Source organism: Heptranchias perlo, chromosome 42 (genome assembly GCF_035084215.1).
Source record: "Heptranchias perlo isolate sHepPer1 chromosome 42, sHepPer1.hap1, whole genome shotgun sequence".
Taxonomy (NCBI): Eukaryota; Metazoa; Chordata; class Chondrichthyes; order Hexanchiformes; family Hexanchidae; genus Heptranchias; species Heptranchias perlo.
The window spans coordinates 8440335-8464119 of NC_090366.1; the positions used below are offsets into that span (position 1 = coordinate 8440335).

At 52.8% G+C, this 23785-nt stretch overlaps 1 protein-coding gene across 1 annotated transcript in view; it reads right to left on the reverse strand.

Moving 5' to 3' along the window:
- The window catches only part of LOC137306123 (rho guanine nucleotide exchange factor 1-like), a 127909-nt gene that overhangs the window by 35894 nt on the left and 68230 nt on the right, over positions 1–23785 (reverse strand). The window contains 2 exon segments of the mRNA XM_067975182.1: positions 1924–2029; positions 6773–6796. Coding sequence (XP_067831283.1) covers positions 1924–2029; positions 6773–6796 — 130 coding nt within the window.

Consider the following 23785-nt stretch of genomic DNA (forward strand, 5'->3'; position numbering starts at 1 on the left):
TAGGTGCCTGGCACTCCGGTACAGACAGCGGAGAATCGCTGAGCTCCCAGTGAGCCTCCCAATCCGGCATAGGCTCCTCCCTGACCCCAGCCCCAGCCAACCAACTCGACACAGAGCTCGTGAATCTGGGGACGTCACCAGTTGCGACTAAAGGCTGAGGAGAGTCAACAGAAAAAGAGAAGGCAGAGGGGTGGCCTGATAGAGGTCTTTAAAATTATGAAAGGGTTCGATAGGGTAGACGTAGAGAAGATGTTTCCAATTGTGGGGGAGACCAGAACTAGGGGCCATAAATATAAGATAGTCACTGATAAATCCAATCGGGAATTCAGGAGAAACTTCTTTACCCAGAGAGTGGTGAGAATGTGGAACTCGCTCCCACAAGGAGTAGTTGAGGCGAATAGCAAAGATGCATTTAAGGGGAAGCCGGATAAACACATGAAGGAGAAAGGAATAGAAGGATATGGTGATAGGGTGAGATGAGGAGGGGAGGGAGGAGGCTCGTGTGGAGCATAAACACCGGCATAGACCAGTTGGGCCGAATGGCCTGTTTCTGTGCTGTACATTCGATGTAATTGAGATTTTTGAGGCAAGAGGAGAAATTTCTGCACACAGGGGATTGATGGATTACGGAATACTTTGTCACAGGGAGTGGTAACAGGAGAGACCATTGTATCTTTTAAGGGAAAAGTGGATAAATATTTGAAGCAGAGGAAGATGCAGGGCTATGGGGAGAGAGGGGGGCAGTGGGATTAGTTTGGGATTGATACAGGGCTATGGGGAGAGAGGGGGGCAGTGGGATTAGTTTGGGGATTGATACAGGGCTATGGGGAGAGAGCGGGGCAGTGGGATTAGTTTGGGATTGATACAGGGCTATGGGGAGAGAGCGGGGCAGTGGGATTAGTTTGGGGATTGATACAGGGGCTATGGGGAGAGAGCGGGGCAGTGGGATTAGTTTGGGGATTGATACAGGGGCTATGGGGAGAGAGCGGGGCAGTGGGATTAGTTTGGGGATTGATACAGGGGCTATGGGAGAGAGCGGGGCAGTGGGATTAGTTTGGGATTGATACAGGGCTATGGGGAGAGAGTGGGGCAGTGGGATTAGTTTGGGATTGATACAGGGGCTATGGGGAGAGAGCGGGGCAGTGGGATTAGTTTGGGATTGATACAGGGCTATGGGGAGAGAGCGGGGCAGTGGGATTGATACAGGGCTATGGGGAGAGAGCGGGGCAATGGGATTAGTTTGGGATTGATACAGGGCTATGGGGAGAGAGCGGGGCAGTGGGATTAGTTTGGGATTGATACAGGGCTATGGGGAGAGAGCGGGGCAGTGGGATTAGTTTGGGATTGATACAGGGCTATGGGGAGAGAGCGGGGGCAGTGGGATTAGTTTGGGATTGATACAGGGCTATGGGGAGAGAGCGGGGCAGTGGGATTAGTTTGGGATTGATACAGGGGCTATGGGAAGAGAGCGGGGCAGTTTGGATTGATCGAGGAGAGAGCCGGCACAGACACGATGGGCCGAGTAGCTTTCCTCTGTCCTTCCACCTCAACAGAACAGCAGCAATTCTGCCCTCACCCTCGCGCCCAATTCCCTCCCCCTCCTGAAGGCGCTGACGCTCGCTGGGGTACGGATTCCACCGGCCACTGGCTGCCCTCCGGGAACTGGCACCAACCTCCATTCTTCAGGTTCGAGCCCCGACGGTGGCTATTCGGCTGTGAGAGCATCACAGGCGAACTCGATCCCGTCCTTGCCCAATGTCGCCACGCAACCCCTTTCCAGCAAAGGGTGGTGGGTGAGGTGAGGGGAGAGGGGGTGGTCACTGGATAATGTTAAGGAGCAGAAATCCTGCCTTATCTCCCCCCTCCGCCCCCCCCCCCCCCCCCGCGGGTTTCCAGCCCCTTTAACAAAGAGCGACCTTTCACCTTTCTGCGCATCAGGAAGTGCCGTTTCTTCTCAAGCGGCCGTGGCTCCTTGGTCTTGATGCCCAAGTACTTCATGTACGTCACCACAGCGTTGTACACGGATGTGCTACGGAGGGGGAGAGGGGTGGAAAACACAGAGTTCGGTCAGACGCGCCCTCTTGCTGCTCTGCGTTTGCTCCCCAACCCACCGAGAGGTGAGTGGCCAGGGCTAGTGTCAGCGAGGCAGAACACACCCCCCGCTGGAGGGAACTGCTCCCGGTCAACCAGCACCTCCCATTCATCGCGTGTATCCAAAACATGATGCCCCCTGTAGCCGAATAGGCCACCAGGGCTCACTCAGCAGACGGCGTGGCTCGGTGCCACTGTGGGGACACAAATAACAACTGGGTAATAGAGAGCTCTTTCCTCAGTCAGAATTCCAGGGACAGGCCTGCCATTGTCTCTCAATACAATCCAACATAATACAGGTCAGCACCGACTCTGTCAGATGTCATTTGGACTTTGAACAAACGTGAGCCATCAGCACCATCCCTAATATTTGCCAAATGACTCAACTCCCGCTGTACCTGCTCTGGGATTGTTTGATGGGACAGTGTAGAGGGAGCTTTACTCTGTATCTAACCCCCTGTACCTGCCCTGGGAGTGTTTGACGGGACAGTGTAGAGGGAGCTTTACTCTGTATCTAACCCCCTGTACCTGCCCTGGGAGTGTTTGACGGGACAGTGTAGAGGGAGCTTTACTCTGTATCTAACCCCCTGTACCTGCCCTGGGAGTGTTTGATGGGACAGTGTAGAGGGAGCATTACTCTGTATCTAACCCCCTGTACCTGCCCTGGGAGTGTGTGATGGGACAGTGTAGAGGGAGCTTTACTCTGTATCTAACCCCCTGTACCTGCCCTGGGAGTGTTTGACGGGACAGTGTAGAGGGAGCTTTACTCTGTATCTAACCCCCCTGTACCTGCCCTGGGAGTGTTTGACGGGACAGTGTAGAGGGAGCTTTACTCTGTATCTAACCCCCTGTACCTGCCCTGGGAGTGTTTGATGGGACAGTGTAGAGGGAGCATTACTCTGTATCTAACCCCCTGTACCTGCCCTGGGAGTGTGTGATGGGACAGTGTAGAGGGAGCTTTACTCTGTATCTAACCCCCTGTACCTGCCCTGGGAGTGTTTGATGGGACAGTGTAGAGGGAGCTTTACTCTGTATCTAACCCCTGTACCTGCCCTGGGAGTGTTTGATGGACAGTGTAGAGGGAGCTTTACTCTGTATCTAACCCCCTGTACCTGCCCTGGAGTGTTTGATGGGACAGTGTAGAGGGAGCTTTACTCTGTATCTAACCCCCTGTACCTGACCCTGGGAGTGTTTGATGGGACAGTGTAGAGGGAGCTTTACTCTGTATCTAACCCCCTGTACCTGCCCTGGGAGTGTTTGATGGGACAGTGTAGAGGGAGCTTTACTCTGTATCTAACTCCCTGTACCTGCCCTGGGAGTGTTTGATGGGACAGTGTAGAGGGAGCTTTACTCTGTATCTAACTCCCTGTACCTGCCCTGGGGGTGTTTGATGGGACAGTGTAGAGGGAGCTTTACTCTGTATCTAACTCCCTGTACCTGCCCTGGGGGTGTTTGATGGGACAGTGTAGAGGGAGCTTTACTCTGTATCTAACTCCCTGTGCCTGCCCTGGGAGTGTTTGGCCATTGTAGACATCTCTCTGTCTCCCCTCCCACCGACGAGCAGCTCTTCCAAGCGCCCATTATTGACGTGCGAGCCCAGAGTGTGCTGGTGGGATATTCGACCACAGAAGGCATCATTGCTCAGCCCGATCCCGCCTCACCCGTGTATATGTGAATGGGAGCTCCATGCTAGGTGTCCCTGGGTATGGGAGGGCTTGGTTGCCCCACTATGGAGCAACAAATCATTTCACCAGCAAGTGCGGAGGGACGGCTTATCGACCACTACGTGTCTCACACACTGGGGCACCCCTTGGGGTCTGGGAGAAGGAGGCGGAAGTGTAACGCATGTCTGGGAATATGTGCAGTCCCGGTTTCCCCTGCTGGAGCCCCCTGGAATCACACAGCCAGCAGCAAAAAGCCATCTGTGTCGGGCCAGGAGTTTATTTTTAAAGCCCTTGTTCCCTTGCTCTGGAACAAAGCGTCGGCCCCAGGGGACAGAGCAGAGGCACGGCTCCCCCGGACCCAGGGCCGATGTGGCTGGATGGAAGACACGGAGAGGCCGACTGTGGGAATGTTGATACCGGACTCTCCCACATCTCTTCACTGCTGCCTGGCTCAGTGTGGTCAAACAGGAGAGCGCCATTTACTCCTGTTTGTCATCTGTCAGTTCCTGGGATCATCTCTGTATGTCTCTACCTCTCTCTCTGCGCCTGTGCCTCTCGCTCTCTGCCTCTCGCTCTCTCTCGCTCTCCACATTTTGCTCTTGTTCTGTGATTACATCAGCAAACTGCAACAACCTCCCCATCCCCCTCCTTCCTTCCTTTCTGTGCCCTGACCTCTGCAATTAGCATCCACTTGGAGAGAGGAGAGGAGAGGAGAGGAGAGGAGAGGAGGGGCGGCTGGAGGAAGCACAGCTCCACCCGAGAGGGGGGGGGGGGGGGGGGGCTGGGACTGCCACGTTAGCACAGAGCTGGGAGAGGGAGAGGGCGGGCAAATAAAACACACGCACAGACGCACATCGACAAACCAGTGACACTTTCACCCTGCCCACGGCCCAATCCTCATTAATGCTGATTTCTCTCTGCATTCACAATCCCGCCCCGCACTGTACCCTGCTCCATCTCCCACCGACTACCGCTGGGAAGGGAGTCACCTCGCCCGAGCGGCTCGCCCCTTCCCGCGCGCGAGCTTCAGCAGGTGTCACAGCAAGCCATTCAACCTGGGAAGGCATCACCGCTGAGCCCGATCCCGTCCTCGCCTGCACACGCTTCCCGTCAAGATATTTACGCGGGTTCCTCTGGGGGAATTTTACCCTTCAATTATTGTTTTAAATCCCGTCACCGCTCTCCTCCCCTGTCCCCCCCCCGCAGCCGAGAGGGGTGATCCTAGCACCCAGGAGCAACCACCCCCCCAACCCCACTTGTAGCTGGCACGAGGAGGAGCCAGGGACCACCGGGGCACGATGCTCAGCTCTGAGCTTCCGCGTGCGTGCGTGCAGGTTTGCGTGCGTGCGTGCGTGCGTGTTTGCGTGCGTGCGTGTTTGCGTGCGTGCGTGTTTGCGTGCATGATTTTGTAAGTGTTTGCGTGCGCATTTGTGAATGTGCAGGTTTGTATGCGTGTGTTAGCGTGTGCGTTTTTGCACGTGCGCGTGTTAATGCGTGCGTCATGTGTGCATGCCATTGTGTGTGTTTGTGCACGTTTGTGTGTGCATGTATTCACGTGGGCGTGTGTTCTTGTGTGTCCGCATGTGTGTGCATGAGGGGAGGGGGAAAGAGAGGGGAGGTGGAAAGAGAGGGAGAGGGGAGGGGGAAAGAGAGGGGGAGGGGAAGGGAAGAGAGGGGGAGGGGGAAGGGAAGAGAGGGGGAGGGGGAAGGGAAGAGAGGGGGAGGGGGAAGGGAAGAGAGGGGGAGGGGGAAGGGAAGAGAGGGGGAGGGGGAAGGGAAGAGAGGGGGAGGGGGAAGGGAAGAGAGGGGGAAGGGAAGAGAGGGGGAGGGGGAAGGGAAGAGAGGGGGAGGGGAGGGGGAAGGGAAGAGAAGGGGAAGGGAGGGGGAGGGGAGGGGGAAGAGAGTGGGAGGGGGAGGGGAGGGGAGGGGGAAGAGAGTGGGGGGGGGGGGGGGGAGCATGGAGAACCTTCTGGAACCACAAACTGGGCATTAAGGCGCCGGGACTGTCAAACCACAGGAGGAAGCAGCGAGCGAGCGAGCTCACAGGACCGGTCAGCGGGCGAGAACCCGTCTCGGTGCCCCTCCCGTGACCCAAACTCTCCTCCTCTCAGAAGCCGATCGACCCACTGCGCGTCTCCACCTTTTCGAGATTCTCCCTCCAACGGAAGGACCCAGGAGTCCGATTCCGACCGGTGACGGGAGATGTTTAATCGATGGGGGCGGGGGGGGTGCAGCCCGGTGACGTACGGCGGCACGCTGATGTCACAGCGTCAGTACTGAGGTGGGAGCCGGCGTACAGGACACAAGAAGCCTGGGGAACAGGGGGGTGAGGGGAGGGGAGTCACTCAGCTTCTTTTTGCTCCCTAATGTACGTAGTTCCGACGTCCGTCCGTCCCTCCCTCCCTCTCTGCCGGTCAGCGGCGTGGCATTTAAAAGAGGCAGCTCCGCGGGGGGCTCCCTTCTCTACCGCGCCGACGCTCGCTGGGGCCGCAGGTCCCTGCCGACCTCCCGTGCCCCTCCGGCTCTTCTCCAGTGGGGAAGGTCGCAGCTATTCAACCGCGAGTGGTTGAGGCGAAGGCGCTGGGAGCCACCCCTGGTTTAGTTGTGAAGAAGGAGGAGGGCGGCTGGCTCCCCCGGTAGGAGACCTCAGCAAGAGTGGGCACCCACCACAGGGGGAGGGGGGGGCAGGAACTGTAGACACTCAGCGAAGTGACCCTAGGAGCAGGGGCAAGGGAAGGGGTCCAGATACCAGCCTACAAACCCACCCTTTAAACATAAATACAGCAGACAAAACTATACCTCCAAACACAAACGGGCACACATGCACGCGCGCGCGCAGACACGGGGAGGGGCACACGCGCGCGCAGACACAGTGAGGGCGGCGCGGGGGGCAGGCAGCGGGCGGCGTGGGGGACAGGCACCAGGGGACGCAGGGACAGGCAGAGACAGACACTGAGCTAGCGAGACGGACACTGTGACAGCGGGACAGACACAGACACACAAGTCGCTGTCCCTACCTTTTGTCGTCATCGGTATTGGAGCTGAAAGAAAGAAACAGATAGGAGTTTGGTGAATCCCCGCCCGGGCTCTCGAACAAGAGAAATCAAATTGGCGGCACTGAATACCAGCAATACAGAGCGAGCAAAACAGGAACAAAATAAAGTGCACACAGGCTCGCACGATCACAGGCTGAACTCGAGGCTTTCCTTTATTACCGGTAGTGTCGATTCAAAATAGAAATTAGTGCCTCGCACCCTGGCCGACCGCATCCGGTAAACAAGTTAGAATCTTACCGGTGGAAGATCATTTTGCCAAATCACCAGCGCTGCTGTGGTTTTGAGAGCTTCGGTCGGCTTACTGTGCATGATCTGACGGTGAGGTGGCGGAGAGACGGGTGCTGTCTGACTACAGGCAAGGCAGCTGCTGGCAAAATGAGTGGCTCACGGCTTTAGCAAACCCCCCTCTTATCCCTGCGCCTGAAATGATGCAACAACTTCCCTCTTTCGCTCTGTCTCTTTTAAAAATAGACACAAAGGGACAGATTGTTGGCGGGGGGGGGAGACAGGGGCCCGTCCAATCAGAGGGCCCCGGGAGCGGCAGCCAATCGGCCGTCAAGAGAGCTGACTTCATTCTCTTCCTCTTCCTCCCCTGGGGGTTTCGGGGGGGGGGGCGCGGGGGTCCAATGTCACATGGTTTCCACTTAATGAATGAGACGGTGAGGTCACCCGCTCACAGCCTCTTGTTCCCAGAGTACAAGCCTTTCTTCTGCTCTGCTTGTAAAGCTTCAGGTCTATTTCCTGCCTTAGGGCCCCGTCCGTGTTTGTGTGTGCGGGAGTTGGGTGGGGGGGTTTTTTGTGGGGAAATAGCTCACACACAAACACACGGGCCGAGTGGGCTTTTAAAAAGGACAGCGCACCTCTGTACTGCTGCCACATTTAAAAAAAAAAATTTAATCCCCTTAATCGTGGAGAAAGATTTGAAAGTTCCGGTGCTCGGTCCCTCTCACTCTCCGAAACTCCCGCCCCCCCCACCCCATCTCGTCCCGCCAAGGCTCCAAGTCCGACACGCTGTCCCCGTCCTCCCCTCCGACCGCACCCTCATGGCGCTGGGCTCAATATTCACGCCTGCCCTCTCCCTCACTCTATCCCAGGGCCGGACAACCCCAGGACGTCCCAAAGCGCTTCGCAGCCAACGAAGTACTCTTTGAAGTGTGGTCACTGTTGTGACGTAGGAAACGTGGCAGCCAATTTTGCGCACAGCAAGATCCCACAAACAGCAATGTGACAATGACCGGATAATCTTGTCTTTTTTTTTTATGACTGATGTCGTTTGAGGGATAAATATTGGCCAGAGCTCCCCTGCTCTTCTTCCAATAGTGGGCGCAGGATCTTCCACGTCCCACCTGAGGGGGGCGGACGGGGCCTCGGTTTAACGTCCCATCCGAAAGACGGCGCCTCCGACAGTGCAGCGCTCCCCCAGTACCGGCACTGGGATTTCGGCCTGGGTTATGGGCTCGAGTCTCTGGAGTGGGGGCTCGAACCCACGACCTACTGACTAAGGGGAAAGAGAGCGAGACCCACTGAGGTACGGGCTGACACAATGGAAATGAAGACACGGAAAATGGATGTGAGTGCACGTCAGGTCCGCGAGGTCTGAGGGAAGATTCAGGGTTGAAACTTTAAAATGCCTTTGCCCCTTATACATGACGAAGGGCCTGCTCTATGTTTCCAGCACTTTCTGTTTCTGTTCAAGGGATTCAGCCTCTCCCCTCAGTCTCCCCTCCCGTCCACAAGCTACTGGCTTTGAAATCCAAGCTTGGCATCACTTACCCACATCTTGTGTCAGCCCTGGCTCAGTGAGCAGCGCTCTCCCCTCCGAGTCAGACGGTCGTGGGTTCGAGCCCCCACTCCAGAGACTTGAGCCCCATAATCCAAGCTGACACTCCCGGTGCAGTAGTGAGGGAGCGCTGCACTGTCGGAGGTGCCGTCTTTCGGATGAGACGTTAAACCGAGGGCCCCGTCTGCCCCTCTCAGGTGGGCGTAAAAGATCCCACCGCCACTATTCCAAGAAGAGCAGGGGGGAGTTCTCCCCAGTGCCCTGGGCCAATATTTATCCCTCAACCGACATCACTAAACAGATTATCTGGTCGTTATCACGTCGCTGTATGTGGGATCTTGCTGTGCGCAAATTGGCTGCCGCGTTTCCTACATTACAACAGTGGCTACACTTCAAAAGTACTTCACTGGCTGTAAAGCGCTTTGGGGGGTCCTGGGGTCATGAAAGGCGCCATATAAATGCAAGTTGTTGCAGTAATTTAATCGCTGCCCTCTCTGGGCTATAGGTGGGAAAAGATGCTTCAATCTCCTTCGCCCGGCTCAGCTGGGAGTGACTGCGATTCGAGAAATTCTCTCCTCCCCCCCCCGCCTCCCCCACTTTGGTTCCGTCAGGGCCACTGCGCAGTCGGTCATCTTGTGGTTTTTCCCACCCAAACAGTTTGAGTAACAATTCGAGCGCTGCTTCCTGAATCTGAGGCTGCGTTTACATTTCACGTGCCAAGGGAAAAAAAGACAAGGAATCTCACAGAGCTCCTCTCCCACCAGCCAGTTTTCAACTACCATGCAACATCTCTCAATATCCTGACAGTTTTCTCGCTCTTCGCCCGTCCCCCCCCCGCTCCATTCCTCTGCTCCTGACTCTCGTTGAAGTCCCGCTCACCCATCACCCCCCTGTGCTCGCTGACCTACATTGGCTCCCGGTCCGGGAACGCCTCGATTTTAAAATTCTCATCCTTGTTTTCAAATCCCTCCGTGGCCCTCGCCCCCCTCCCCCCTCACCTCTGTGACCCCCCTCCAGCCCTACGACCCTCCGAGATCTCTGCGCCCCTCCAATTCTGGCCTCTTGCGCATCCCCCCGATTTTAATCGCTCCACCATTGGCGGCCGTGCCTTCAGCTGCCTCGGCCCCGAGATATCTCTATATTTCCCGAATCGCAGTCACTCCCAGCTGAGCAGGGTGAAGGAGATGAAGCATCGTTTCCCACCTATAGCCCAGAGAGGGCATCCATTAAATTGCAACAACAACTTGCATTTATACACCCCTCCCTAAACCTCTCCGCCTCTCTCTCCTCCTTTAAGACGCTCCTTAAAACCTACCTCTTGCACCAAGCTTTTGGTCACCTGTCCTAATATCTCCTTATGTGGCTCGGTGTCAAATTTTGTTTGATAATCGCTCCTGTGGAGCACCTTGGGACGTTTTACTACATTAAAGGCGCTATATAAATGAAAGTGTTTTTTCATTCGTTCATGGGATGTGGGCGTCGCTGGCGAGGCCGGCATTTATTGCCCATCCCTAATTGCCCTTGAGAAGGTGGTGGTGAGCCGCCTTCTTGAACCGCTGCAGTCCATGTGGTGAAGGTTCTCCCACAGTGCTGTTAGGGAGGGAGTTCTAGGATTTTGACCCAGCGACAATGAAGGAACGGCCGATATATTTCCAAGTCAGGATGGTGTGTGACTTGGAGGGGAACGTGCAGGTGGTGTTGTTCCCATGTGCCTGCTGCCTGGTCCTTCTAGGTGGTAGAGGTCGTGGGTTTGGGAGGTGCTGTCGAAGAAACCTTGGCGAGTTGCTGCAGTGAATCCTGTGGATGGTACACACTGCAGCCACAGTGCGCTGGAAGGGAGTGAATGTTTAGGGTGGTGGATGGGGGGCCAATCAAGCGGGCTGCTTTGTCCTGTTGAAGTTGTTGATGATACATTTCCACGGGCGCTGACCGCCCTCCAACTCCTCCCTCGAGTATTCCATTCAACAACCGTGAGCCAGTGGCTGAGCTATTGAACCATGGGGGGCATCACAGCAGACCCTTGCACACTAGTCGCGCCGGTGCTAGCAGAAGTCACTGGACTGGCGTGAGCAGCAGGAACCCTGGCTAATTCCACCCCCCTCCCCCAACAAACCCACCCTCTAGGGCCAACTGTAGCCCTTACTACCAACGGCTCAGTGGGTCTCACTCTCGCCTCTGAGTCAGAAGGTTATGGGTTCGAGCCCCCACTCCAGAGACTTGAGCACGGTGTCCAGACCGACACTCCTGTATTGAGGGAGCGCTGCGCCGTCGGAGGTGCCGTCTTTCGGATGAGACATTAAACCGAGGTCCCGTCTCTGCCCCTCTCAGGTGGATGTAAAAGATCGCACGGTCACTACTGGAAGAAGAGCAGGGGGGAGTTTCTCCCTGGTGTTCTGGGCCCAATATTTATCCCTCAGACAACATCGATAAAAAACAGATTATCGGATCGTGCATCTCACTGCTGTTTGTGGGATCTTGCCGTGCGCAAATCGACTGCCGCGTTTCCTACATTACAACAGTGACCACACTTCAATGATTGTAAAGGGCTTTGGGACGTCCGAAGGTCGTGAAAGGCAGTGTATAAATGCCAGTTCTTCCTTTCTTTGCTGCAGACTCCTGCCTGAGATCAGCTACTCCCAAGCGCAGGCCAGGGATGGTACCCTGGGAACGGGTCGGTAACACACCAGGCCACCGGCCCGGGCAACTCGGGCTTCAGAGCCTGTATATCGCAACTGCAATATTTTACATCGTCAGTGCTGCGAGAGTGCTGTCCACGTGAGCTGGTAGACCACGACAGTCCTCGTCTTTCCTGTGGAGGGGGAGGCGGCGCAGTACCCTTCCGCGTGTTGCACAGAAAGGGGAACTGTGAATATGGTCGTGGTTAATGAACGCACGACCTGCTACGTAGCTGAGCTATTTGAGCAGCAAGCTTTCAGGCTCCTCCTCCGGGCTGCGTGAAGTCAGCTGGTCGGGCCGAGGGTTTGGAGAGGGAGCGGGTCCCGCTTCCAGACCACTGTCCCAGTGACCCCTGCTGGAAACAACCAGCGGGTGAAGGTCCCCTGTGGTCGAATAGTCTGTCGACGATCGATCAGCGAACCACGTGGCTCAGTGCCACGCAGCGGGCACAACTGACAACTGGGTAATGGAGAGCTCCTCTCTCAATCAGAGTTCAGGGCCTGGACTGCTATCGTCACTCAATGCACTCCCAAATAATTCATTCAGCAGGTTTTCAGAGTCCTGATTAAGGCTTCAAACAAATGAAAGCTGTCATCTCCGTCCCCAACACTTGCCAAATGACTCAACTCCAGCTGTACACAGTAAAGCTCCAGGTATTCTTTAACCAGTCACACTCTCTGTGGTTTGGTATAATAATGAGCACTCAAGCTGGGGATCAGGCTCAACAGTGGTTATTGGACAGAACATTACCCCGTATCTAACCCGTGCTGTACCTGCCCTGGGAGTGTTTGATGGGACAGTGTAGAGGGAGCTTTACTCTGTATCTAACCCCCTGTACCTGCCCTGGGAGTGTTTGATGGGACAGTGTAGAGGGAGCATTACTCTGTATCTAACCCCCTGTACCTGCCCTGGGAGTGTTTGATGGGACAGTGCAGAGGGAGCATTACTCTGTATCTAACCCCCTGTACCTGCCCTGGGAGTGTTTGATGGGACAGTGCAGAGGGAGCATTACTCTGTGTCTAACCCCCTGTACCTGCCCTGGGAGTGTTTGATGGGACAGTGTAGAGGGCGCTCTAATCTGTATCTAACGCTTGCTGTACCTGCCCTGGGAGTGTTTGTCACTTGAAAAGTGAAGCGTTACATTCCCCTGTATGAATATGATTCACTTTGAAGTGCAGAAAAGTTCCAAATCGTAGAGCGAAGTAATGAGTAGCAGGTTTTCAGTTTCAGCAGGGCACCGAACCTTAATTGCTCCATAAAATACCAGACAGCTTATGAAGTGGCATCGTAAACCTGGACTCAGCAGGCAGCCAATAGGAGCGCTCTGCCCACCGAGTTACCAGGCAGACTTCCACCTCTTTGCGGGGCCCACAAGAGCTGCTGCAGCTGCATCTGCACGGTCTCAGCACGAGGTGTCTGCACAATATCCCCAGTGCCAGAGAATCACACGTCACGACTGCCCCCTCCACCACCGAACACGCCCCAGACAGCGCGGAACTCTGTCCCTCGTACACAGTGGGTCAGCATACGGTTAGCCAATCATCCGTGCCTTTCTTACCTCCAGATTTCACTATTCCAATGCGCTCCAGTCCGGCCTCCCATCCTTCCCCCCCACTCCGTAAACTCCAGCTCATCCGAAACTCCTGCTGCCCCCGTATCCTAACTCGCACCAAGTCCCGTTCACCCATCGCCCCCTGTGCTCGCTGACCTACACTGGCTCCCAGTCCGGGAACGCCTCGATTTTAAAATTCTCATTGTTGTGTTCAAATCCCTCCATAGCCCTCGCCCCCCTCCCTGTCTCTGTAACCTCCTCCAGCCCTGCAATCCACCGAGATCTCTGCGCTCCTCCAATTCTGGCCTCTTGCGCATCTCCCGATTTTAATCGCTCCACCATTGGCGGCCGTGCCTTCAGCTGCCTGGGCCCTGAGCTCTGGAATTCCCTCCCAAATCCTCTCCACCTCTCTCTCCTCCTTTAAGATGCTCCTTAAAACCTACCTCTTTGACCAAGCTTTTGGTCACCTGTCCTAGCATCATCTTATGTGGCTCGGTGTCAAATTTTGTCTGATTAACGCACCCGTGAAGCATCTTGAGACGTTTTACTACGTTAAAGGCGCTATATAAATGCAAGGTGATGTTAAGTTCTCGCGTGAAAAACGGTCAATCGGGGGGGGGAGGTACCCAAGGGTAGCAGGTGCCGGTAGAACCAGTCGTACCCCAGACAGCGCCACCGTCTTCAGGGGGAGGAGATAAAAAATGGGGGGAAGCCATGTGTGAATGATGGCTGTTACTGCAGGGCAGGGCAAACCCTGCGGGACTTTCTCTCAGCAACAAGCAGTGGCAACAAAGAACTTGCATTTATACAGCGTTTTTCACACCCTTGGGACATCCCAAAGCGCTTCATTGCACTTTTGAACTATAGTCACTGATGTAATGTAGGAAACGCGGCAGCCAATTTGCGCACAGCAAGCTCCCACAAACAGCAATAAGATAAATGACCAGGTAATGTGCTTGGGTGGTGTTAGTTTGAGGGAGGATTACATAAGAACATAAGAAATAGGAGCAGGAGTAGGCCAATCGGCCCCTCGAGCCTGCTCCGCCATTCAATAAGATCATGGCTGATCTGATCCTAACCTCAAATCTAAATTCATGTCCAATTTCCTGCCCGCTCCCCGTAACCCCTAATTTCCTTTACTTCTAGGAAACTGTCTATTTCTGTTTTAAATTTATTTAATGATGTAGCTTCCACAGCTTCCTGGGGCAGCAAATTCCACAGACCTACTACCCTCTGAGTGAAGAAGTTTCTCCTCATCTCAGTTTTGAAAGAGCAGCCCCTTATTCTAAGATTATGCCCCCTAGTTCTAGTTTCACCCATCTTTGGGAACATCCTTACCGCATCCACCCGATCAAGCCCCTTCACAATCTGAAATGTTTCAATAAGATCGCCTCTCATTCTTCTGAACTCCAATGAGTAGAGTCCCAATCTACTCAACCTCTCCTCATATGTCCGCCCCCTCATCCCCGGGATTAACCGAGTGAACCTTCTTTGTACTGCCTCGAGAGCAAGTATGTCTTTTCTTAAGTATGGACACCAAAACTGTATGCAGTATTCCAGGTGCGGTCTCACCAATACCTTATATAACTGCAGCAATACCTCCCTGTTTTTATACTCTATCCCCCCAGCAATAAAAGCCAACATTCCGTTGGCCTACTTGATCACCTGCTGCACCTGCATACTAACCTTTTGATTTTCTTGCACTAGGACCCCCAGATCCCTTTGTACTGCAGTACTTTCCAGTTTCTCGCCATTAAGATAATAACTTGCGCTCTGTTGGCCCTGGGACACTGGAGAGAATTTTCCCTGCTTTTCAAACACCCCCAAGCAGGCGGGACCTCGGTTTAACGTCTCATCCGAAAGATGGCACTCCCTCAGTACTGCACTGGGAGCGTCGGCCTGGATTATGGGGCTCGAGTCTCTGGAGTGGGGCTTGAAGCCATGACTTTCTGACTCTGAGGGGAGAGTGCTACTCATTGAGACAAGGCTGACACTTACCTCCAGCATATTCCAGCTGCTCTTATCACAGAACAAAACATGCAAAAATATCTATTGTTATGTTTGAAATAGAATCATATAGCACAGGAGGCGACCATTTGGCCCATCACGTCTGTACTGGCTCTTTGAAAGAACTATCCAATTAATCCCACTCCCCCACCCTTTTCCCATTGCCCTGCAAATTATTCCCCTTCCACGATTTATCCAATTCCCTTTAGGAAGTTACTATTGAATCTGCTTCCCTTTCAGGCAGCACATTCCAGATCATAACAGTTCACTGCGTCAAAAAATATGTCCTCATCTCCCCTCTGGTTCTTTTGCCAATTACCTTAAATCTGTGTCCTCTGGTTACCAACCCTTCTGCCACTGGAAACAGTTTCTCCTTATTTACGCTAGCAAAACCCATCACCATTTTGAACACCTCTATCAAATCCTCCCTTGACCGTCTCTGCTCTCAGGAGAACAATCCCAGCATATTCCAGCATTTGGTCCGTAGCCTTGTATGCCATAGCATACAAGGCTCCGGACCAAATGCCGGAATATGGGATTAGAGTAGACAGGGCTGATGGCCGGCGCGGACACGATGGGCCGAAGGGCCTCTATCCGTGCTGTATAACTCTATGACTCTATTCTCCAGTCTCTCCACATAACAGAAGTCCCTCATTCCTGGGACCATTCTTGTAAATCTCCTCTGCATCCTCTCTCAGGGCCTTGACATCCTTCCTAAAGTGCGGTGCCCAGAATTTGATGCAATACTCCAGCTGGGGCCGAACCAGTGATTTACAAAGTTTTACCATGACTTCAGATCCCATTAATATTTTTTTAATAGTTTCCTGTTGGATAATTGGCTGGGATTTTCCCATTCTGTGATGGCCATCCCTTGATTTAATTCCCAGTCGATCGTGGGACACCAATTGCAGGGGCAGAAAACCACAATCTCGATCTCCAGGAGTGGTTTTTCCACATCCTCCTCGATTATCCTGCAGTCGCACTGTCATCGTCCTCTGTAAACAAGGAGACCGTAGTCTCCTCAATGATCTCCGTCAACCCCTCACTCTTTTTGTTATTCCTTCATGTGATGTGGGCGTCGCTGGCAAGGTCAGCATTTATTGCCCATCCCTAATTACTCGAGAAGGTGGTGGTGAGCCGCCTTCTTGAACCGCTGCAGTCCGTGTGGTGAAGGTTCTCCCACAGTGCTGTTCGGAAGGGAGTTCCAGGATTTTGACCCAGCGACGATGAAGGAACGGCGATATATTTCCAAGTCGGGATGGTGTGTGACTTGGAGGGGAACGTGCAGGTGGTGTTGATCCCATGTTCCTGCTGCCCTTGTCCTTCTAGGTGGTAGAGGTTGCGGGTTTGGGAGATGCTGTCGAAGAAGCCTCGTCGAGTTGCTGAAGTGCATCCTGTGGATGGTACACACTGCAGCCATGGTGCGCCAGTGGTGAAGAGAGTGAATGTTTCGGGTGGTGGATGGGATGCCAATCAAGTGGTGGTGTTGATGGATGGTGGATGGTGTCGAGCTTCTTGAGTGTTGTTGGAGCTGCACTCATCCAAGTGGAGAGTATTCCATCACACTCCTGACTTACATACGAACTTACGAATTAAGAGGAGTAGGCCATTCGGCCCCTCGAGCCTGCTCTGCCATTTGATAAGATCGTGGCTGATCTGATTGTGACCTCAACCCTACTTTCCCGTCTACCTACTATAACCTTTGACTCCCTTGTTAATCAGGAATCTATCCAACTCGGCCTTAAAAATATTCAATGACCCTGCCTCCACCGCTCTCTGGGGAAGGGAGTTCCGCAGGCTCACAACCCTCAGAAAAAATTTCTCCTCATCTCCGTCTTAAATGGGTGACCCCTTATTTTTAAACTGTGGCCCCTAGTTCTAGTCCCTCCCACAAGGGGAAACATCCTCTCAGCATCTACCCCTTCCAGTCCCCTCTGGATCTTATATGTTTCGGTAAGATCACCTCTCATTCCTCTAAACTCCAGTGTATACAGGCCCAACTTGTCCAACCTTTCCTCATAAGATAACCCCCTCATCCCAGGAATCAGTCAAGTGAACCTTCTCTGAACCGCCTCTAAAGCAATTATGTCCTTTCTTAAATGAGACCAAAACTGCACACAGTATTCCAGATGTGGTCTCACCAATGCCCTGTACAACTGTAGCAAAACATCTCTACTTTTATATTCCATTCCCCTTGCAATAAATGACAACATTCCATTTGCCTTCCTAATCACTTGCTGTACCTGCATACTAACTTTTTGTGATTCATGAACTAGGACACCCAGATCTCTCTGTACCTCAGAATTCTGTAATCTCTCTCCATTCAAATAATATATTGCTTTTCTATTCCTCCTGCCAAAGTGGACAAGTTCACATTTTCCCACATTATACTCCATCTGCCAAATTTTTGCTCACTCATTTAGCCTATCTATATCCCTTTGCAGGCTCCTTATGTCCTCTTCACAACTTACTTTCCTACCTACCTACTTGTGCCTTGTAGATGGTGGAAAGGCTTTGGGGAGTCAGGAGGTGAGTCACTCGCCGCAGAATACCCAGCCTCTGACCTGCTCTTGTAGCCATAGTATTTATATGGCTGGTCCAGTTAAGTTTCTGGTCAATGGTGACCCCCAGGATGTTGATGGTGGGGGATTCGGCGATGGTAATGCCGTTGAATGTCAAGGAGAGGTGGTTAGACTCTCTCTTGTTGGAGATGGTCGTTGCCTGGCACTTATCTGGCGTGAATGTTACTTGCCACTTATGAGCCCAAGCCTGGATGTTGTCCTGGTCTTGCTGCATGCGGGCACGGACTGCTTCATTATCTGAGGGATTGCGAATGGAACTGAACACTGTGTAATCATCAGCAAACATCCTCATTTCTGACTTTATGATGGAGGGAAGGTCATTGATGAAGCAGCTGAAGATGGTTGGGCTTTGGACACTGCCCTGAGGAACTCCTGCAGCAATGTCCTGGGGCTGAGATGATTGGCCTCCAACAACCACTACCATCTTCCTTTGTGCTAGGTATGACTCCAGCCACTGGAGAGTTTTCCCCCTGATTCCCATTGACTTCAATTTTACTAGGGCTCCTTGGTGCCACACTTGGTCGAATGCTGCCTTGATGTCAAGGGCAAGTACAAGGTGGCTCCTTTGCTTCTTAGTGGTCCCACCCCTTCATTAACTTTCTGTTTAGAAAAGCCTTCGCCATTTCACTTCAGGTTTACCAGCAGACTTCCATGCTGACACTCCAGTGCCAGTACTGAGGAAGTGCTGCACTGTCGGAGGTGCCGTCTTTCGGATGAGGCATTAAACAGAGGCCCTGTCTGCCCTCTCAGGTGGAGGTAAAAGATTCCCCCGGTCACTAAGAAGGGCAAGGGAGTTCTCCCCGGTGTCTTGGGGCCAACACTGATCCCTCAAGCAATGTCACTAAAACAGATTATCTGGTCATTAACACATTGCTGTTTTTGGGAGCTTGCTGTGGACAAATTGGCTGCCGCGTTCCCTACATTACAACAGTGACTACAGCTCAAAAGATCTCCAATGGCTGTAAAGCACTTTGGTACGTCCTGAGGTCGTGAAAGGTGCTATATAAATGCAAGTTCTTTCTTTCTACGGTTCTCCCTCTCAGTTTTCCTCATCCCTTTTTTGCTCAGTTTTGCCTGTGTTATCGGCCCACATAGTTGTCAATGTCCATTTTCATTCCATGATGTCAGTAGGCCAGTACCCATCACTGAAGGCATTCAGAGTCAATCACATCGTGTGGGACTGGCGTCAGGTGTAGGGATGGGAGGTTCCCTTCCCTGAAGGGCATTGGTTGGGTTTCTAACGACAATCTGGAGTCTCCGTGGTCATTTTTTCCCTTGGTGCCATAAATTTCACAACTTGCCCTGGTGGGATTTGTACTGAAGACCTCTGGTTCTTAGTCCAGTACCAGAACCAACGCTCTTACTAGACCCTTATCTTTTATGCGACCTCAGTTTGCTCCGATCTCTCTCTTTATCAATGACACCCCCCCTTTTAATCCGAGTTGGAATGAGCGAGTGGCCAATCTGTGGAACAGGCTCCCCAGGGAGACAGTGGGAACAGTTAGTGTTGATTCATTCTAATGCAAATTAGAATGATTTCTTTCAGAAAATAACATTTTAGGATACAGTATATGAGTAATTTGAGACATGACGTGTGGTGAGTCGAACAGGCTCGGGAGGAACAGGTGACTTCGGACCTGTGGTTTCCAAAGCTCTCCCCCCACTGGGGGTTTTCCTCACCTCATGTCTGGGTCTGTTGTGGACTCATTGATAGAGATTGATTGCCATGATTAGTCAGTAGCTCCATTATCGTTGTATCTTGCGACTACCGGGATGGTAGAAGGTGAACTAGATGGACCTGGGTCTTTTCTTGTCTACCAATTCCAATGTTCCCATGTATTCACTCTGAACCTAATCCATCTCGTATTTAAATATCTGCCACAGCTGTTCTATGATTCGGAATTTTTTCCAACCACTTAAATCTGGGCTCGGTTCCCTTTCATCCCACTGAACTTGGCTCAATTCCAGTACTCCTCCTTCATGTTCAACTCGTTTTTTCTCAACGTCAACCCGACCAGTTTGTGATACCTGTCTCCCAAGCGTCCCGCTCCCTTCCTGCCTGGGATGCACTGAAAGCAGATTCGATAGTAACTTTTCAAAAGGACATTGGATAAATACTTGAAAAAAAGGAAAGAGATGGGGCAAGTGGGACTAACTGGCTAACTCTTTCAAAGAGCCAGCACAGGCACGGTGGGCCGAATGGCCTCCTTCTGAGCTGTACGATTCCATTAGTTGTCCTGCTGCAGTAGCCCCAACCAGATCCAACACTGCATGCTTCCTCATTGGAGATACGGTGTTAACCGTGGCTCAGTGGGTCTCACTCTCGCCTCTGAGTCAGAAGGTCGTGGGTTCGAGGCCCACTCCGGAGACTTCAGCACATAATCCAGGCCGACACTCCCAGTGCTGGTACTGAGGGAGTGCTGCACTGTCGGAGGTGCCGTCTTTCGGATGAGATGTTGAACCGAGGCCCCGCCTGCCCTCTCAGGTGGATGTAAAAGATCCCATGGCACTATTCGAGGAAGAGCAGGGGAGTTCTCCCTGATATCCTGGCCAATATTTATCCCTCAACCGACATTCAGTATCACGAAAACAGATTATCTGGTCATTATCAAATTGCTGTTTGTGGGACCTTGCTGAGGGAATTGGCAGCCACATTTCCTACATTACAACAGTGACTACACTTCAAAAGTACTTCACTGGCTGTAAAGCATTTTGGGACGTCCTGAGGTTGTGAAAGGCGCCATATAAATGCAAGGTCTTTCTTTCCTTTTCATTTACTTCCAGCCACTGTTGCAGCAGTATGTAGGATCTACAGGACGGCAGGTTTCCTTTCCTGAAGGATATGACTGAACCAGTTGGGTTTTTAGAACAAACAGCTTCACGGTCACTTTTACTGACAACAGCTCTTTATTTCCAGATTTTTAAAACTGAATTCAATATTCTCTGCTGAGCTGGGATTTAACAGATGTTTTCTGGACTATCAGTCATGTGAAACATGAGTGGCAGCAACAGGTTGGAGCCAGTATTAATTTTTTGATTCATGGATGGTGGGGAAAGGCTTGATAATGTGACTGGTCTCACCAAGAATTGAATTCCCGGCACATGTTGAATATTATTTTCTCAGATCCAGAAAACCAGGTAAGACCCTGGCAGAAAGCATTCATCGATTCCTTGAAACAGGTCAGTGAATTACACCCACCGTCGCCGGTAGATCGCACCCACCGTCGCCGGTAGATCGCACCCACCGTCGCCGGTAGATCGCACCCACCGTCGCCGGTAGATCGCACCCACCGTCGCCGGTAGATCGCACACACCGTCGCCGGTAGATCGCACACACCGTCGCCGGTAGATCGCTCCACCGTCGCCGGTAGATCACACCCACCGTCGCCGATAGATCACACCCACCGTCACAGGTAGATCACACCCACCGTCACTGGTAGATCACACCCACCGTCACTGGTAGATCACACCCACCGTCACTGGTAGATCACACCCACCGTCACTGGTAGATCACACCCACCGTCACTGGTAGATCACACCCACCGTCACTGATAGATCACACCCACCGTCACTGATAGATCACACCCACCGTCACTGATAGATCACACCCACCGTCACGGATAGATCACACCCACCGTCACTGATAGATCGCACCCACCGTCACCGATAGATCGCACCCACCGTCACCGGTAGATCGCACCCACCGTCGCCGGTAGATCGCACCCACCGTCGCCGGTAGATCGCACCCACCGTCGCCGGTAGATCGCACCCACCGTCGCCGGTAGATCGCACCCACCGTCGCCGGTAGATCGCACCCACCGTCGCCGGTAGATCGCACCCACCGTCGCCGGTAGATCGCACCCACCGTCGCCGGTAGATCGCACCCACCGTCGCCGGTAGATCGCACCCACCGTCGCCGGTAGATCGCACCCACCGTCGCCGGTAGATCGCACCCACCGTCGCCGGTAGATCGCACCCACCGTCGCCGGTAGATCGCACCCACCGTCGCCGGTAGATCGCACCCACCGTCGCCGGTAGATCGCACCCACCGTCGCCGGTAGATCGCACCCACCGTCGCCGGTAGATCGCACCCACCGTCGCCGGTAGATCGCACCCACCGTCGCCGGTAGATCGCACCCACCGTCGCCGGTAGATCGCACCCACCGTCGCCGGTAGATCGCACCCACCGTCGCCGGTAGATCGCACCCACCGTCACTGATAGATCACACCCACCGTCACTGGTAGATCGCACCCACCGTCGCAGGTAGATCGCACCCACCGTCGCCGGTAGATCGCACCCACCCTCACAGGTAGATCACACCCACCATCACTGATAGATCACACCCACCATCACTGGTAGATCACACCCACCGTCACTGGTAGATCACACCCACTATCACAGGGAGATCACATCCACCATCACAGGGAGATCACACAAACTATCACAGGTAGATCACACCCACTATCACAGGTAGATCACACCCACCATCATTGGTAGATCACACCCACCATCACTGATAGATCACACCCACCATCACTGATAGATCACACCCACTATCACTGATAGATCACACCCACTATCACTGATAGATCACACCCACCATCACTGATAGATCACACCCACCATCACAGGTAGATCACACCCACTATCACAGGTAGATCACACCCACTATCACAGGTAGATCACACCCACTATCACAGGTAGATCACACCCACTATCACAGGTAGATCACACCCACTATCACTGATCGATCACATCCACTATCACAGGTAGATCACACCCACCATCACTGATAGATCACACCCACTATCACTGATAGATCACACCCACTATCACAGGTAGATCACACCCACCATCACTGATAGATCACACCCACTATCACAGGTAGATCACACCCACTATCACAGGTAGATCACACCCACTATAACTGATAGATCACACCCACCATCACGGATAGATCACACCCACCATCACTGATAGATCACACCCACCATCACTGATAGATCACACCCACCATCACAGGTAGATCACACCCATATCACAGGTAGATCACACCCACTATCACTGATAGATCACACCCACTATCACTGATAGATCACACCCACTATCACAGGTAGATCACACCCACTATCACAGGTAGATCACACCCACTATCACAGGTAGATCACACCCACTATCACTGGTAGATCACATCCACTATCACAGGTAGATCACACCCACCATCACTGATAGATCACACTCATCATCACTGATAGATCACACTCATCATCACTGATAGATCACACTCATCATCACTGATAGATCACACTCATCATCACTGATAGATCACACCCACTATCACAGGTAGATCACACCCACCATCACTGATAGATCACACCCACTATCACAGGTAGATCACACCCACTATCACAGGTAGATCACACCCACTATCACTGATAGATCACACCCACTATCACAGGTAGATCACACCCACTATCACTGATAGATCACACCCACTATCACTGATAGATCACACCCACTATCACTGGTAGATCACACCCACTATCACAGGTAGATCACACCCACTATCACAGGTAGATCACATCCACTATCACAGGTAGATCACACCCACCATCACTGATAGATCACACTCATCATCACTGATAGATCACACCCACTATCACAGGTAGATCACACCCACCATCACTGATAGATCACACCCACTATCACAGGTAGATCACACCCACTATCACAGGTAGATCACACCCACTATCACAGGTAGATCACACCCACTATCACAGGTAGATCACACCCACTATCACAGGTAGATCGCACCCACTATCACAGGTAGATCGCACCCACTATCACTGATAGATCGCACCCACTATCACTGATAGATCGCACCCACTATCACTGATAGATCGCACCCACTATCACTGATAGATCACACCCACTATCACAGGTAGATCACACCCACTATCACAGGTAGATCACACCCACCATCACTGATAGATCACACCCACCATCACTGATCGATCACACCCACCATCACAGGTAGATCACACCCACTATCACAGGTAGATCACACCCACTATCACAGGTAGATCACACCCACCATCACAGGTAGATCACACCCACTATCACAGGTAGATCACACCCACTATCACAGGTAGATCACACCCACCATCACTGATAGATCACACCCACTATCACAGGTAGATCACACCCACTATCACAGGTAGATCACACCCACTATCACAGGTAGATCGCACCCACTATCACTGACAGATCGCACCCACTATCACTGATAGATCGCACCCACTATCACAGGTAGATCACACCCACTATCACAGGTAGATCACACCCACTATCACAGGTAGATCACACCCACTATCAC